Source organism: Achroia grisella, unplaced genomic scaffold, assembly GCF_030625045.1.
Source record: "Achroia grisella isolate CSIRO2021 unplaced genomic scaffold, CSIRO_AGI_Agris_v1 utg4223, whole genome shotgun sequence".
NCBI lineage: Eukaryota > Metazoa > Arthropoda > Insecta > Lepidoptera > Pyralidae > Achroia > Achroia grisella.
The window spans coordinates 821,412-837,260 of NW_026712852.1; the positions used below are offsets into that span (position 1 = coordinate 821,412).

General features: G+C 30.1%; 1 protein-coding gene across 4 annotated transcripts in view; it reads right to left on the bottom strand.

Moving 5' to 3' along the window:
* Positions 1–376: 376 nt before the first annotated feature.
* LOC131844908 (clavesin-1) overlaps positions 377–15,849 on the bottom strand; it is a 31,041-nt gene continuing 15,568 nt past the window's right edge. For 3 of the 4 annotated variants that reach the window (XM_059193897.1, XM_059193896.1, XM_059193898.1), the window contains exons 3-6: positions 9,722–9,878; positions 8,623–8,765; positions 2,130–2,291; positions 377–1,601 (exon numbers count right to left, since the gene is read on the bottom strand). In XM_059193897.1, coding sequence (XP_059049880.1) covers positions 1,422–1,601; positions 2,130–2,291; positions 8,623–8,765; positions 9,722–9,878 — 642 coding nt within the window. In that variant the 3' untranslated portion in view covers positions 377–1,421. The remainder of the gene's footprint in view (positions 1,602–2,129; positions 2,292–8,622; positions 8,766–9,721; positions 9,879–15,849) is intronic. The other variant, XM_059193894.1, reaches the window with a different exon arrangement.

The following is a 15,849-nucleotide window of genomic DNA, read 5'->3' on the forward strand; positions in this document are numbered from 1 at the left end:
AATTATGCATGATTACTCACTAACCACACAATAAACTGTCATAAAATGCATGATATTAATTTGACGTGTACTTTTTGGTAAAAAAACTTTTCTTTATTTAGCTCTAAATAAACATCATTCATACAACTGTAAAACATGTATACTTAATTTAATATTAGAATATCCCAAGTTTTAATAGTATCTAAATTAAATATTTACCAATTTTAAATAATCTAGTTGTTTTCGCCTATAAAAAATTCTCGTTTAATGTGTAAAAAACCTTTTATTTATTATTGTAATTTTTTGGTCAAACTTTTTAGACAATGTTAAATTATATATTGCTGACTAACAACAGTGTTTTCTATTCATAAAAAAATATATATTACGTACAAAAAATAATTTCATGATTTATCAATTTAAATATTAAATCATTTTCAGATGCAATATTACAAATAATTATACATGCGGAGATACACTAATTAAAAGATAAATGAAGAAATATTTGTAAAACTCACTAAGTACTAATATTTATATAATTATATATATATAGTTATTGTAAATTGGAATGCTTCAAACAGAATCTTTACGTACATACTAGTTGTAAATTTATAAGAGCCCCCACAAGTTTCCGATAAGAGTCGGACAGGTCGTGTCGATGACGCCGTTCAATTGGTGCATTGGTCAGGTCTTTGGATGCGCGCCAATAGTACAGCACGGTCGGCACGGGCTGTCCGGACTGAACTTAATAATGTGACTCCAGATTAACTGATTGTTTGACCATAGACGATAAAATTAATATAAATATTAATTTTATTATCGTCGCATTTATATTTATTAGAGATATTGATTATTCACGGGTATTTTTTTACTTTCAGGCTCTGCTTTACAATTGATTAATATAATTTTAAACAAACATAATTTATATATTTTTTTTTCTGTTAGTAGGTGACGATGTTATATATTTTAGATGAAAAATGTTGAATATTTAAGAACTAAAGTTATTTTACAGTTACTCATTATCAAAAGTGAAGTATTTAGTAAAAAGAGAAATGTCGTGTCCAAATCATAATATTCCATAGGAATTTTAGTAAAATTTTAATTCAGTTTATTGATGTCATAAACGCCCGATCAGGCTAATCGCGTTAACAAATGCTTTAGTTAGTATATTCGTAAGTATTTTCATACTGCATTTGTAAATTTCATGAGTACTGACAGACTTTATCTTATATCTGGATACACCCCTATAATATTATTATTTGACATGAGATTCCTGTTAAGCTGAATAGTTCATGTAGAGCAAGTAAAATATACCCTTAAATAAATTATATTCTTTTTCATGAAGACCAAATTAATATATCTTTATTTAAAATTTTAAATTATATCCTAATTAAATTGGCATTTATAAACTACAAATATCGACTTCACTTGCTTTTGTTCCTACGTTACTTTTTAATACCATAAGTATTCCAGTTATTTATATGCTGTATGGCGTCGTTGAGGACTGGATACCATTCTGCACCGGAATAGTCGATGGCGGGTAGATCACCACCGTAGTCGGCAGGCAGGTGGCTCGGAGCTAAGTATTTGTGAAGCGACGACATCTTCGAGCCATGGAAGAACATCTGAGGACAGACATAGAAGAAAATCATTCCAACTGCTTTAATATAAAATATAAATATTTATGTTCTTATTGCCAGAATCATATTTCTACTTCTTTTTCCTTCATATCTAAAATAATCTAAATATTATTAGACCAGAACTTAGCCACTTCTATGGTAGAATCGGTCGCCTTGTATCGGTAATTATCTACAGCTTCGCACTGGTGTGCAGTATATGTTATGAGAGTAGTAATGGAATTATATATATACAACACGTAAGTATAATTTTTCGTAAAGGAATTTTCTAATGGTAGTAAAAACTATATCAAAATCTATTGCGCGGTTTAGACGAAGCAAACGTTGAAACATACACACGAAATAAATGACTTTGGCTTCATACTGTTTATAAAAATAAAGTAAATTTGTTTTTAACTTTCTTTTTTATAATTATCTTTTAATGTATTGTACAATAAGTAAAGGGAACTATGATACTACTAGAATAAACTGTAATATTAGAAATGTCAATAAATAAGTTACCAATAAGATACATACTCTGTTTTTTAGTTTCTCCCTGATGAATGGCTTGAATAGAGCCCATACGAGATTGAACACGTAAGGTTGGTTGACAAAGTGCACCTCCTTCAGCCGCATAGGCATCGCGTCTTGTATGAACGTCAGCAGCCTCTTGGAGAAGGACGGAGACATTGCTCGTACCTGTAAATTATATTTGGTTATGAGTAGATTTATTATATTTATTTTTAGTAGATTTCATCATATTGTTATTACTTAAATTTATATATTATATTCTCGATAAGTAGAATAATGGAAGCATTTGCTTTCAGTTATATTTAATATAATTTGACAGTGGCAAATTTTAGAAAATACAAAGAACAAAAATTTTACACAATTAGTTAATAACACATCATAGGTTTCGTTTGTTATTATTGCCACAAACACTTACTTTGATACCAATTAATGCTATTATATAAGGCAATAATATAATACAATTAATGCAATTTTTATTTAGACTAATGCATATCAGATAGTCGTTTAAAATTAAGTATAATATGGTAAAAATATTTCGTGATTATAGATATCTGTTTGTATTGGTCTGTCTATTGTTCGGTTTATAAATGTAAAGGTTATTTATAAAAATATCTAAATAATTAATGTATTAAAACTATCTGTCGATTGTCAATACTCATAAAACATAATTTGGGAGAAAATGGCGCTATGTTTATTTATTTACCACAGAATCTAGGTTTGTTATGTTTCTCTGAAGAACCTATATAGAGATAGATAAATACATTATGTTATTCCAATATAGAAGTTAAAGGATATAAAAATATGCGTCGTAAACTTGTAACGAAATGTAGAACATTGTTTATTAATCATAAATATAAATATCAATGGCTATGTTTATTCTTATATGCAACTATGTATGCATCAATTCATTTATTTATGTCTATGCACCTGTATATTAATTATCACAATTCTACGTTGTAATATAGTTGTCTTGTGCATTATACTTTACAAGTAGTTAATGACATGTTATTGTGCACAAAACAAAACAAAATTTAACAATTATTTTCTTTGAAACATTATGCATTGAATACAGTTGGCACGTGGCCGTGTTTACATTTACAAAATATATAAGTAGGTCTTTGTAATAAACATCTACAGTGGTATAGCATAAAGGTGAAATTAGCATAAAATAATTACAGTAAGAAGAAAATTCGGCTACAATCGGATTATTCGCGTAATTTAGATATATGTACTTAGATTGGTTTAATTTAAAAATACACCTATACAGGATTTATCTGATAGGTATAACTGAAATATATAATACATATAATATAAATTTGACCTAATTTACCAAAGAAATGATAATAAATTATACTACTTGAATCTTTTCGTCTATAAATAGATCAGCTGGTTTGTATGAAAGTTTTAAATAAAATAAACATAATAAATAAAAGCATCATACATGAATTAACTTTCTTACAATATTAGATCGGTTTCATACTAACATTACAAGGCTTAGGATTGATGATATTTTATTGCAACTAGAAAAAATAGTAATATTATAATTTCTAACTAGCCAGTTTTACAGTATTAGCAGATGTGTTTTTAAGTATAAATTTAATACCTATAATAATAGTATAAATATAATAATAGTAAATTACCGATTTTTTAAATTCATTCTAAGATAACAGAATATAAGATCCGTAATTTTTTAGTCATTTTAAGAAAATAAAATAAGAATTTATTGATTATAAAATATTTAAAAACCATCCTTCGTAACAAGTTCCATTGGCAAATTACCAAGTTATTGTATTTATATAAGTAGCAATGGCTTATTACTAATTTTCTACTGAAGTTTATTTTTTTCTTACTAGCTAAATAACCAAATTTATACTGAAGAAATAGCAACTATGATACTTGAATATATGTAATTTCAGAACGTAGTTCATGTACGTTACTCTAGTTTTTGTTTTTATGCAGTATTGGCAAACATTATTACAACAGATATACACTCACTATTCTAAACTCCCACGCTTTAACGTGACGTCACGGGCCCTTTCACATAGTATATTGTTAGCAAATTGGAATGGAATGAAGTAAATAGTTTATTCAGTTCTTTTTTATTGCATTCTGGCAGTTGGAAACAGCATGATAATTAATGTCATTTTAAACGAACAATAAGAAAATAAAAAATTATAACTTTTTGTAACTATATATGGTACATAAACTGATGTCCTTTAATAAAGAAATTAAGAACCATACCCTATAGAGTTGATAACGTCTAGCTCAGTAAACATTTTCTACTCGGCTAATACTATTAATATTACCTAATATAATAATATGTATAATCATTTATGACGACCTCGGTGGTCTAGCGGTCTAGCACACCGCTTTACGTCCGATGGTCGCGGGTTCGATTCCTCGCACGGCACAAACATTTGTATTCATGAGTATGATTGTTTGTATCGGTCTGGGTGTTATCTATGTATAATATGTATGTGTTTACGAAAAACAAAAAATCTATGTATTTGTATCAGTTGTCTAGTACACATAACACAAGCTTTAGCTGGCTTAACTTGAGTTTAGATGGCGATGTGTGAATTGTCCTGAGACTATTACTACTATTACTATTATTATTTATCGTATATGACTGTACATTATATAAACATTTGAGACGTAATGATACAGTACAGAGTGACCTAGTTGTGGCGGCCACTTGACCACAGAGATCAAAAGAAGACATGCAAATCGGTTGACGAGTGGAATGACATATAGGCCCAACACTCGTAACATAGCTTGTATGTTCAATGACCGTGAATATTCTATATCCTTATGAGGTACAAAGGAAAATACACTTCCTTTCACAACAAAGGACGGACGTTTTGTTAAAATATTGATTCACAAATTTACAATCTAAAAGATTACTTTAAAGGATTAGGTAAATAAAAATAGAAGGTTTAATACTATGTTTGGTGCATGGTAAACTTTGAAGAATTAACGTCATAGCCTTGCTGTTTGTTATTTTTGACTGCGTCTCTTCACTTAAAGAATAAGTTTGCCCATCATCTGATAACATAATCTGTAAGCCTTAGCACAGAATACCTAAAATTTAAAAATATTTTGGAACAGTTTAAATACTAATTCAATCGCATTACCGTTCAGAACTTAGACGTTTTTTATATTTCGACCTTCACTCCGTAAAGTTATTACCTTATCGTAAACACGCACGCGAAACCATAATGAAAACATAGTTTAAAATTCAAGCCCACACTAAATATATTACTTATAATTAGTGACATCATTTTATTAAGTATATATGTAAAAAAAATAGACAAGACACAATTTAAAAACTAATAAAAAATCTAGTAATCTGTTACTACCAGAACAGAACATAACAGTTAGTATCAGAGCTCAACAAACACTCCCTATAGATTTATTATTCTTCTATTGCCATGTCTAAGAATACGTATGTACTATACGAAATAATTAATTGTGTACATTTAAAACAACAACCTTTAAAATTACTGATTTACACGCAGCTCAACCGACACAAAATCGACTGCAAATCTTAATAATATGAAGAGATATATTGTGATTGTATGTGTATGACAGTAATCTATGAAACTACATGTTCACTTTCTTTTAATTTCTGAAATGTGATTTATTGCAGTTGAACATTTGTTCTTCAACAATAATTATAAGTTATAAATATAAATAATATTCTACCAGGCCGAAGTTGATTACTGTTCCAGTTCCCTTCATTATGTATAATTATGATCCAAATCTGACAAAACTAGGCATCTTTAAAATACACAAGCAATCTAGCCTCGGACGTGACGCCCCTTGAACTAAACACCTCCAGCATTTTCCTTTAATTTCGATGCATAATCCTTGTAGCCTATCGAATATATTCATTGATGTTAGCAGGATATGAACCAATCACAGGAAATTATGTGAATCGCGATAATTGCAATTACTACGTAGTGTTCAAACATGTGAGTATTAAATATTAATATGTTACAATATGAATACCTATGTAGATGTCAGATTTTTGTAATCATAATTTCTCTCCTATCCTTTTATCCTTTATTGGCGGCCCGCTAGCGTATCCCAGATTAGGTAGTGTTATACCGATTTCATCATTATCCATAGAAAACCTCGGCAAATCACGCAAAAGTCTTGCACCATTTTACAATTGAATACAAATCTGCAGTATTATTTACATAACTCGCTCAAGAGTTTACACAAAGAACAAGGTAATCAATACACTTACCTGAACAGTAAAATAAATCGTTTTAAGCGTAACTAAATACACCTACGAGTATATATTTATTTAATAACTATGAATCAAGTAAAGACACAATAAATACTTGCTTGAGTGTAACATATTTAGATAATTTCCTTTAAAAGTAATGTGCTGGAAAAAGTATAGGAAAACAATTATATTGCATTAGGCAACTAAATTCTTAGTGTCAGCATAATTGGAAGTGATATAATCACATAAAACCTATTGTGTTATCTGTAGTGACAGTTTACTGAATAATTTATTATCTGTGTAAAAATAAAAACGGTAATATCTAATTCAAAGATACATATATCCACAGTACTCATAAAAATATTTTAATTTATAGCTTTGTAATCAATTTTTTTTATAAACTCTGTTCGTGTGTAATACACGTAAGCAAATCCTGTTACACAAATGTATATATTTATCTTTAATCTAACATTGGGTTTTTTATGAAATTATCACTATATTGTTATATTTTAGAATATGAGTGACTAATTACGATTTCGTAACCACTCGTGAACACAGATAAAGAACACAATGGAAGTAACGAAGGAATAACGGACATTGCTCTTTCAATTTCTTTGTTGTTGTGTATACAGTTGGACATACAATGTTCCGATATTTAATGCACTTTGTACGGTACAATGTGTAGGCAAGGAACTATAATACTTTGTTCAAGATCCCATATAGTGATTCAGCGCTCACAAGTGCACTTTAATATTTTACACTCTTAGGTACATATAATTCATCAATGTGGTATTTTTAGACAACTACATTGTAGGGCCTTCGTTAATTTTGTTTGACCTAATTTGCAAACAATGTTATTGTTTTTACCCAAAACAATATTACGATTAATTCATAACAGTTTCATCAATTTTAACAAAAACAAAACAGATCTTCATCAATTTTATAAAACGCGACTTTGCAGTGTTTTACAGCAGTATTCAGTATTAAAAAAATATTGAGATATTAAAATATTATATATAAATGGTTTATATTTAGTTTAGTTTTAAAAGGAAGATCAATCTAAACTCAATATTATTCATATTCATTATACTGAACAATTTTATTGAAACCTAAGAAATAATAAATGAGAGTAGGTACATTTATAATAATAATCATTGTAAGATGATACATTAACAATAGAAATAGAATTAATAACGTAATTTATATGTTTAAATATTTAATTAAAATAATGTGTATATTAAAAATGGCTTAACCAATCTCAGTGCGGTTTTACTAATTTATTGCCTAAAATATTGCTCTTTATTTATTTAATTGAAACTAATTGAAATACGATTTCTGAAACATTAAAGACTTTACTGGACTTGAAAGAAAATACAGTAACCCGTATTTATTTCAAGTCCAGCAGATAATTATTATGTAAGTAGGACTTATTTGACTAATAGTAAAGTATTATCACAATATTACTGTGCATTATCATATTGTATAAAAAGACGGAATTTATTTAAATCTCCTTCAATAATTATACCGTATTCATATCATTCTAACTAATCTAGAAATATAAAAATGGTTAAGGATATAGATATAGGTACTATAATCTCTATGGTTATAAATATATGAGCCAATGTTGTTAACAATTACAGTTGCATGATCAAATAAATATCATTTTGTTAAAAAATTATAATAAGACATTTATTCTCAAAACCTTAACAGAAACATTGGCCTAGATTGCTGTAACTTCCTCAAAACGTAGAACAGCTGGCCTGGCCATTGAATCGTGTACCAATACCTATAAACCATACAGTGTAACAATAGTTTAGCAGCCACGGGGGTCAATGACGCGAGCAACCAAGTATCTTCAATATCTTTGTGGTTGTAGATTTATTAAAACTAGGTCGATGGTTTAACAATTAGATCTTGCTAAACAATGTAATATTGAATTGAGCTCGCGTACCTAGTTTATTTGTATATATATCTGTTTAGCGACTTAGTCTTGTAACAACTTAACAAGAAAAACTTTAAATCTAAATTATCATCTGAATTTTTATGTTACATGGAGATTGCTACAAAAACAGTGAAACAGTATTTAAATCAATCAAAGACATTTTTTTTATTTGGTACCATAAGTAAATATAATGTTTAAGGTTTTTTATATTTAATATGTGTATACATATACCTACATATTAAATGTTTTTTTAATATTTAATGTCTACACGTACGACGTTAAATAAATGGGCATCGTCACTTCTAAAATGTGCATGTACGCACCTGTGCCATGCCCATGTCCTTGTAGTCCATCAACACGACGCAACCTCGAACTTGAGACTCCGGTTCCAACAGAGACGCCACGTGGATGAGATAGAATAACCGGAACAATTGATCAGCACTCACTTTCTTCGGATCCCAGGTACCTGCGCATATTATATTAAAAATGTCTATTGTTTTTTGTATATTGTTGACGGCATCTGCTAATTAGTATCTACTATTTTCATCCATAATAACCAATAATATTTTTTTTATTTCATTATTGTTATTACTATTACTATTAAAATAAAATATAATATTAATATACGAAATATTCCCACATACCCCAGCATCTCCCTCAGCGGAGAAATGTTTGATGGAAGATTTTTCCACAGTCAATTATATAAATAATACTAGCTGTCCCGGCAAACGTTGTTTTGACATATACATTAATAACTCTATAAAAAAATAGATATGCTAAATGGATTGCTGATAGAAGGGTGAAAATTTAGGATTGTATCTATCTATGTAATTTTTAATGACAAATAATAAAAAAAATAAAATAAAAAATTTTGCCCAAAAAATAAAAAAATAATGTAAGGGGTCGACAACCCTTATCACTTAGAGGTATGAAAAATAGATAGTAGCCGATTCTTAGACCTACTGAATATGCATATAAAATTTCACAAAATTGGTCAAACCGTTTGGGAGGAGTATGGTAACTAATATTGTGACACGAGAATTTTATACATAAGATTAAGTAAATAATATAAAATTACCAAAGCAGCGTAAAACAATATATTATTTAAAATTTCTTTTTGAAGGATCACATGACGTAATTAACGATTTTGTTAATCATTCAGTTCAACTCTTATTTTTTATGGGATCAAGGTTACGGATTCATTATCTGACATTCTGAGAATGTGCACTATTCTCAGAATGTCATATAATGAATTCGTACTTTGTTATTGTGTTATTCCCTATAGAATTTAAGAGGGTGAATAAAATCCAATATTTTGAATAATATATATATAATATGAATTGAAAATACATATATAATGAATAATTATTATAAACAATGTTTTCCGGATCAGTTAGTAGCTGTATATTATTAAAAACTAACCTCCAACATTAACTATCAGGACTCTCCTTCCTTTATGGTCACGACCCTTCATAACGTTGGCCATCTTATATCGCAGGAAGGCTTCCTCTTCATGTTCAGGTATTAAACCGTCGAGTAAATTTGCATTATCGCGCCTGAATTCAGCTATGCGACGCATCTGGGAAAACATAAATAGTATTTGTATCATTGCAAACAATCAGTTGTTTGATGTGTTAAGTCTCATGGCGACAGACCACAATGACTAAGTTCCTGTGTTGTAATCATTTTTATGACTATGTATAAATAAAAAAGTAAATAATAGCTATTATTGATAAGTATTCATAATATTTTTTCCATATATTATTCCTTAAATCCTCTTTTCTTATAGACTGCATATAAATATTACGATTTGTTGAATTTGTCATGTGGCCCTTTTTGTCACACATTTTGTCTATATGTTGTACCACCTCGGTGGTCTAGTGGTATAGCATACCGCCTTACTTCCGATGGTCGCGGGTTCGATTCCTCGCACGGCACAAACATTTGTATTTCTGAGTACGATTGTTTGTATCGGTCTGGGTATTTTCTATGTATAATATGTATGTATTTACAAAAAAAAAATGTATATATACATTTGTATCAGTTGTCTAGTACCCATAACACAAGCTTTAGCTGGTTTAACTTGGATCTAGATGGCGATGTGTGAATTGTCGTGAGACAAAAAAAAATGTTGCTACTTCGTCAATATTTGCTTTGTTTGTTTTTATGAATTAAACAATATTAAGGTATATTATATTTTCTATCTGTATGTTTAATTGAATCTGTCCAGTAAATCTTGTATTAAAGAGTAAAAAACCATTCATATTTCTCACGTAATATACACGGATTTCAATATCAAGGAAACATTTCTGTTAAGTAGGTACTGACTTGACAATATTGTTTGCTAATGGATTCTCAGGTGAATAAAAATTTATTGACAAAATTAATGTGCAAGTTAGAAATATTTCTAATTACGAAAGCGAGGTACGTAGCTATTATTATTTACATATTGTAGGCTAAAATTAGCTTAGTTTACATGTATAATATATAATATGATCCAAGTTTTCCCTTGAAGGTAATCCAGTTTGAAGTAAGAAAGATATAATTACATAGCTGATCAACAAGACATGCCACACCTTAAGTTGCTTGAACCAAGTTACGGTACATCTAGTATAGGTTTACAAGGACAGTACTACCATTTAGCCCTTATAACAAAATAATAAAGTTTATATCTAGTTATTACCTACCTATACCTATTACCTATTACCACTAACTGTACATATGCTATTTTTTCCTATCGAATAATATATGCTTGTAATTAAAAAATAGTATGGACCCGACAACAAAAAATTATAGTAAAGGACATTTATAACAATCATTATTAGTTTTAGATTTTTTTTATTTAAAGCATACCATTATAGTCACATAAATATTGATGGTATAGTGTCAAATACTGCCACCGCTTGTTATCGTAATAACAGTAGAGTACTTACAACAGTTTATAATATTATCTTACAAACAATGGATCCATTTCCTCTTTGTTCTGATAATATGTATTGTACTTATTACTAATACATCATTTAATCTACAATTTCGATAATATTGAGTCGGTATTGAAAACCGTCTGAGGTAGAGATTTTTTTATTTAGCTATGTAATAAACTGGACAGACGTGCATGATTATTTGCATTTAATAGTGTTCACTTGACTTGCCAAGCTGTTTACTTGACAAATTGGCATAAATAACATTTATAGATCATAATAATAAAATAGAAAGTATTTTTTTTTCTCTTTATTTTTTTTTTTGGGATTTTTGTGCACATAATGTGACGATGACAATCCCATCGTACCTATACTAAATAACAAAAATAAACTAAAAAACTTAATCTAATATGATACCATCCAGAACAATAACTTGGCTGCATCGGAAGCTGGTTCTGCCAATATTTCATGAAATACTCCTACGTCTAACCTATTTAACATTAAAGCTTGGATGGTATATTCTCTTTTATATGCGTTACGAACACATTCCATTAAAATATGATGCAGATCTTCTTCTTTTCCACAAGCTTCACAATTAGGGGATATCACTTTTTTCATTAAATAAGCAAATTTATTTAATGGAATGTGTCCGGAACGCAGTCTATTCGCAATAACAATGTGCTGCCTATTAATCTTTGTGAGTGCGAACCATGGAATACGAGGAGGCTGGCACTGTATCGTTTTATACCATATTCCCTTTGACTTAGATCTTTCATCAAAATATTCTTTCCAGCTTTTATAGCACTTTTTTTTATACTTGCTTAGTATCTCTGAATAGTCTGGTAACACATCAATAATTACTCCTTCAGAGCAGGCTTTTTTGGCCAAAGTATCAGCCTTCTCGTTTCCCTGTAGACCTACATGAGCTGGGAGCCACTGCAATGCCAATGTCACATTTTTAACCCTAAAATTATTAATTTTATCTAAAATTTTGTATGCTGTTGATATTCCTCTATATCCGGAAGCGCATTTTAAAATATGGAATAGGGCACTTTTGCTATCCGTACATATGACAATATTACTTACATTTAAACAGTTCAGACAATATGAACGTGCCATTGAAATTGCAATGAGTTCCGCCGTCATAATCGAAATATTGTTTTTTATTTTATACATTTCGTATGTGTTTCTATCAGGATCGTAATAGGCAGCACCAAGACCGTTGGTAGATTTTGATCCATCAGTAAAAATATATTGCCAATCATCGTATTTCGTATTTAGTTCTTTCAATACCTCATATTTTAATTGATTAATTTCATAGTCAGCTTTTGAACTTTTTATACTATCTACCTCAGTTTTAATTATATTTTTAATATTAAAATTTGTAACCCATGTACTCAGAGTAAACATTTCCAGAGGATCAGATGTCGATATATTCTCTTGTATGGTTTCATTTGAGCAGATTGTCAAAAGAGGTTTTCTCTTTCTATTCCAATATCTATTGTCACATAGTTTACTGAGATTTGAAATTAGTGCAGCCGTTACTTTTGTGGTCCATGACTGAGATTTTAAACAGAATTTATATGCAAGGAACTGTCTTCTGATAAACAAAGGTGGAATACCCAGTTCACATTCCATGACATGTGTTGGTGTGGTTTTAATAAAGCCGCCTATAATCCTTAATGCTTGATTTTGAACAACATCTAATTTGGTCGTATGGCATTTAGCAGCTTTGTCATAGAGTGGGCTCGCATAATCAAACCTACTCCTAATTAATGCTATGTATAGTCGTCGTAGATGTACAGGATGCATTCCCCATCCAGATCCCACTAGAACTTTAAGTAAAGTTAAAAATTTTTGTCCCTTTTCCCGGATTTCTTTAATATGCTTTCCCCATCGTAATGACTTATCTAACCATAGACCTAGATATTTAACATTTTGCGCATCCTTTAATGTTTGGTCATTGACAAGAAGTTCTAAAGTTTGTTTCTTATTGCCTCGACTAAAATAGCAGACCTTTGATTTGATAGCTGACAATTCGAGTCCCAATTCACCTAGTATATTGGCCAATATATCCAAGCAGCTCTGGATGTTTCTTATGCTATCTAAAAAATTATATGCTGTTGCATATAGTACAAAGTCATCTGCATATTGACAGATATAAATTTGTTCCATTCTCTTACAAATTTCTATGGTAGCTATATTAAATAATAAGGGGGATAAAGGGTCTCCTTGAGGGATCCCTTTACTAGTCCATCGTATATGCATTTTACCTTCATCTTCGTCGCTTCTAATCATAAGGTGCCTTTCTTTTAATATTTCCCAGATGTAAGTACACATTTTACGCCCTACTGACAATTCGTCTAGTATATGTACTATTTTTTCTATTAAAATGTTATTATATGCTCCTTCTATATCCAAGAAACAGGCTATTGTTGGTACATTCATAGAGAATCCAATTTGTATCTGAGTAATCAATCTGGTGAGACAATCCAAACATGATTGAGCTTTTCTAAATCCGGTAGTATTTACAGATATAATTTTGTTTTTCTCCACGAACCATTCGAGACGTTTTACAATCATTAGATGGAAAGTTTTACACAGGCAAGACACTAGAGTGATTGGTCTTAGCTGTTCTTTAGTCGCTTCATTGGATTTTGGAATTGGTATAATGAGCACGTCTCTCCATTGTGAAGGGACGGATCCTGATCGATAAATATGATTATATATTTTTAGTAAATGTGTCTTAGCTACATCAGGTAGGTTGTAAATCATAGAATATGAGACTTGATCGGTACCTGGAGCCGTATCTTTACTCTTTAAACAATTGAATAATTCTGCAGTTGTAAAGTCAGCGTCGAGATTAGAATTAAAGCCGTTTAATACTGGTGGCGGGGGTGATACCGAATCAGGAGCTAATGTAGCTAGTAGTTTTAACTTTGCTTGTTCTGAGGAGTATGCCTTCTTTTGTTTTAAACCCTTCATCCACCTCATTTTTCGCCACATATCTGCGACTGACGTGGTATCCTGTAAACTATTGCAAAATTTTTGCCAATGCAGTGATTTTGCTCGTCTTATAAGTCGTTGCGCTTCTGAAACTTTCTGTTGCCATATAGATAGGTTTCTAGGTGTAGAATTCCGTCTTAATTGTTTCAGTGCCAATCTGCGTTCAGCTATTGCTTTAGATATTTCTGGGTTCCAGTATGATTTTGGTTCAAATTTATTTGTGGGGTCCATGCTATATTTTTTTATAGGTATCGATTTGTCAGCAGCCTCGTTGATTGCTTTTAGTAGAATATCATACATATTTTGTACATTCATACATACGTCTATATAAAACTAACGTGTTATTTATTACATCTTTATATTTTACCCAATCAGCGCATTTAAAATTTCGTTTATTAATTATATTTGTTTTGTCTCTATACTTAAAGTTAATTTTAATAATCAAATGATCGCTTCCTAGGCCTTCATTAGTCACTTTCCAGTTTGAATTTATTGCGATATCTGTAGTACAGAAAGTTATATCGGGAGCTGTTTGCTGAAGGGAGCCATTAACTACTTTTACTCGTGTAGGGTTGCCGTCATTAATTGAAATATATCCATTATCAAGGGAGCTATCGAATAATTGTGTACCTCTTGTATCAGTTTTACATGACCAATTTGAATGGTGCCCATTAAAATCACCAAGTACAATTGAGTTGGTGGAGAAACATGAAAATATGCTATCCCAATCAAACTGAGAAGTACGTACAGAAGGTGGGCAATATATAGATATAATATTTTTAATAAGTTTACAATTCATTATTTTAATGTTAATAAGTTCTATGCCATTATTCGCTATATCTATTGGATTTATCATTGCTTTTATTGATTTATGACATAGCACAGCTACCCCACCGTAAGAATCATCCCTGTCTTTTCTAAAAATATTATACGCCGATATATTAAAGGCCGATTCTGGTTCTAACCAAGTTTCGCTAATCACTGCTATGTGAATTTTTTCCCTATTTAACAATAGATCAAAATCTACCAACTTAGGTCGTATACTTTGTGAATTCCATTGTAAGATGTTAATATCACATTTACTATTGGTGTATCTAGCCATTATTAAACATTTTGTATATTTTATTAATGACATCTCCCTCACTGATAACACTCATAACATAACACATTATTTCTTCCACTATGCTCTTAGTACACATTATAATTTTTTCTTCACATGCTTTTTCGGATAATATTATTTGTTGCATTTTACGCAATATTTTGATAATCATTGGAACTTTATGTTTTCTATTACTTTCCTTATCATCTTCATTGTTATTCGTTCGCGTCTCAGTGACTGTGTGATCTAATTCAACTTCCCTATTAATTGATTTTAGGTTTCTTTTATTTTTCTTCTTTTTAGGTTTATTTCCTGTCTTGTATGTTATATTTGGTGTTCTTTCATCTGTATTGTTGTCCGAGTCATTTGTTTCCTCATTAACTGTAAATTGATCAATATTAAATTCCTTCGTCATGAGTGCATCACGGTATGATCTATTTAAAGTAGAAGATATATTGTCTGGTATCGAATTAACAGTAGTGAGATTTTGTTTCCTTGTTGTTTTAAGTTTTTGTTGGGCATAT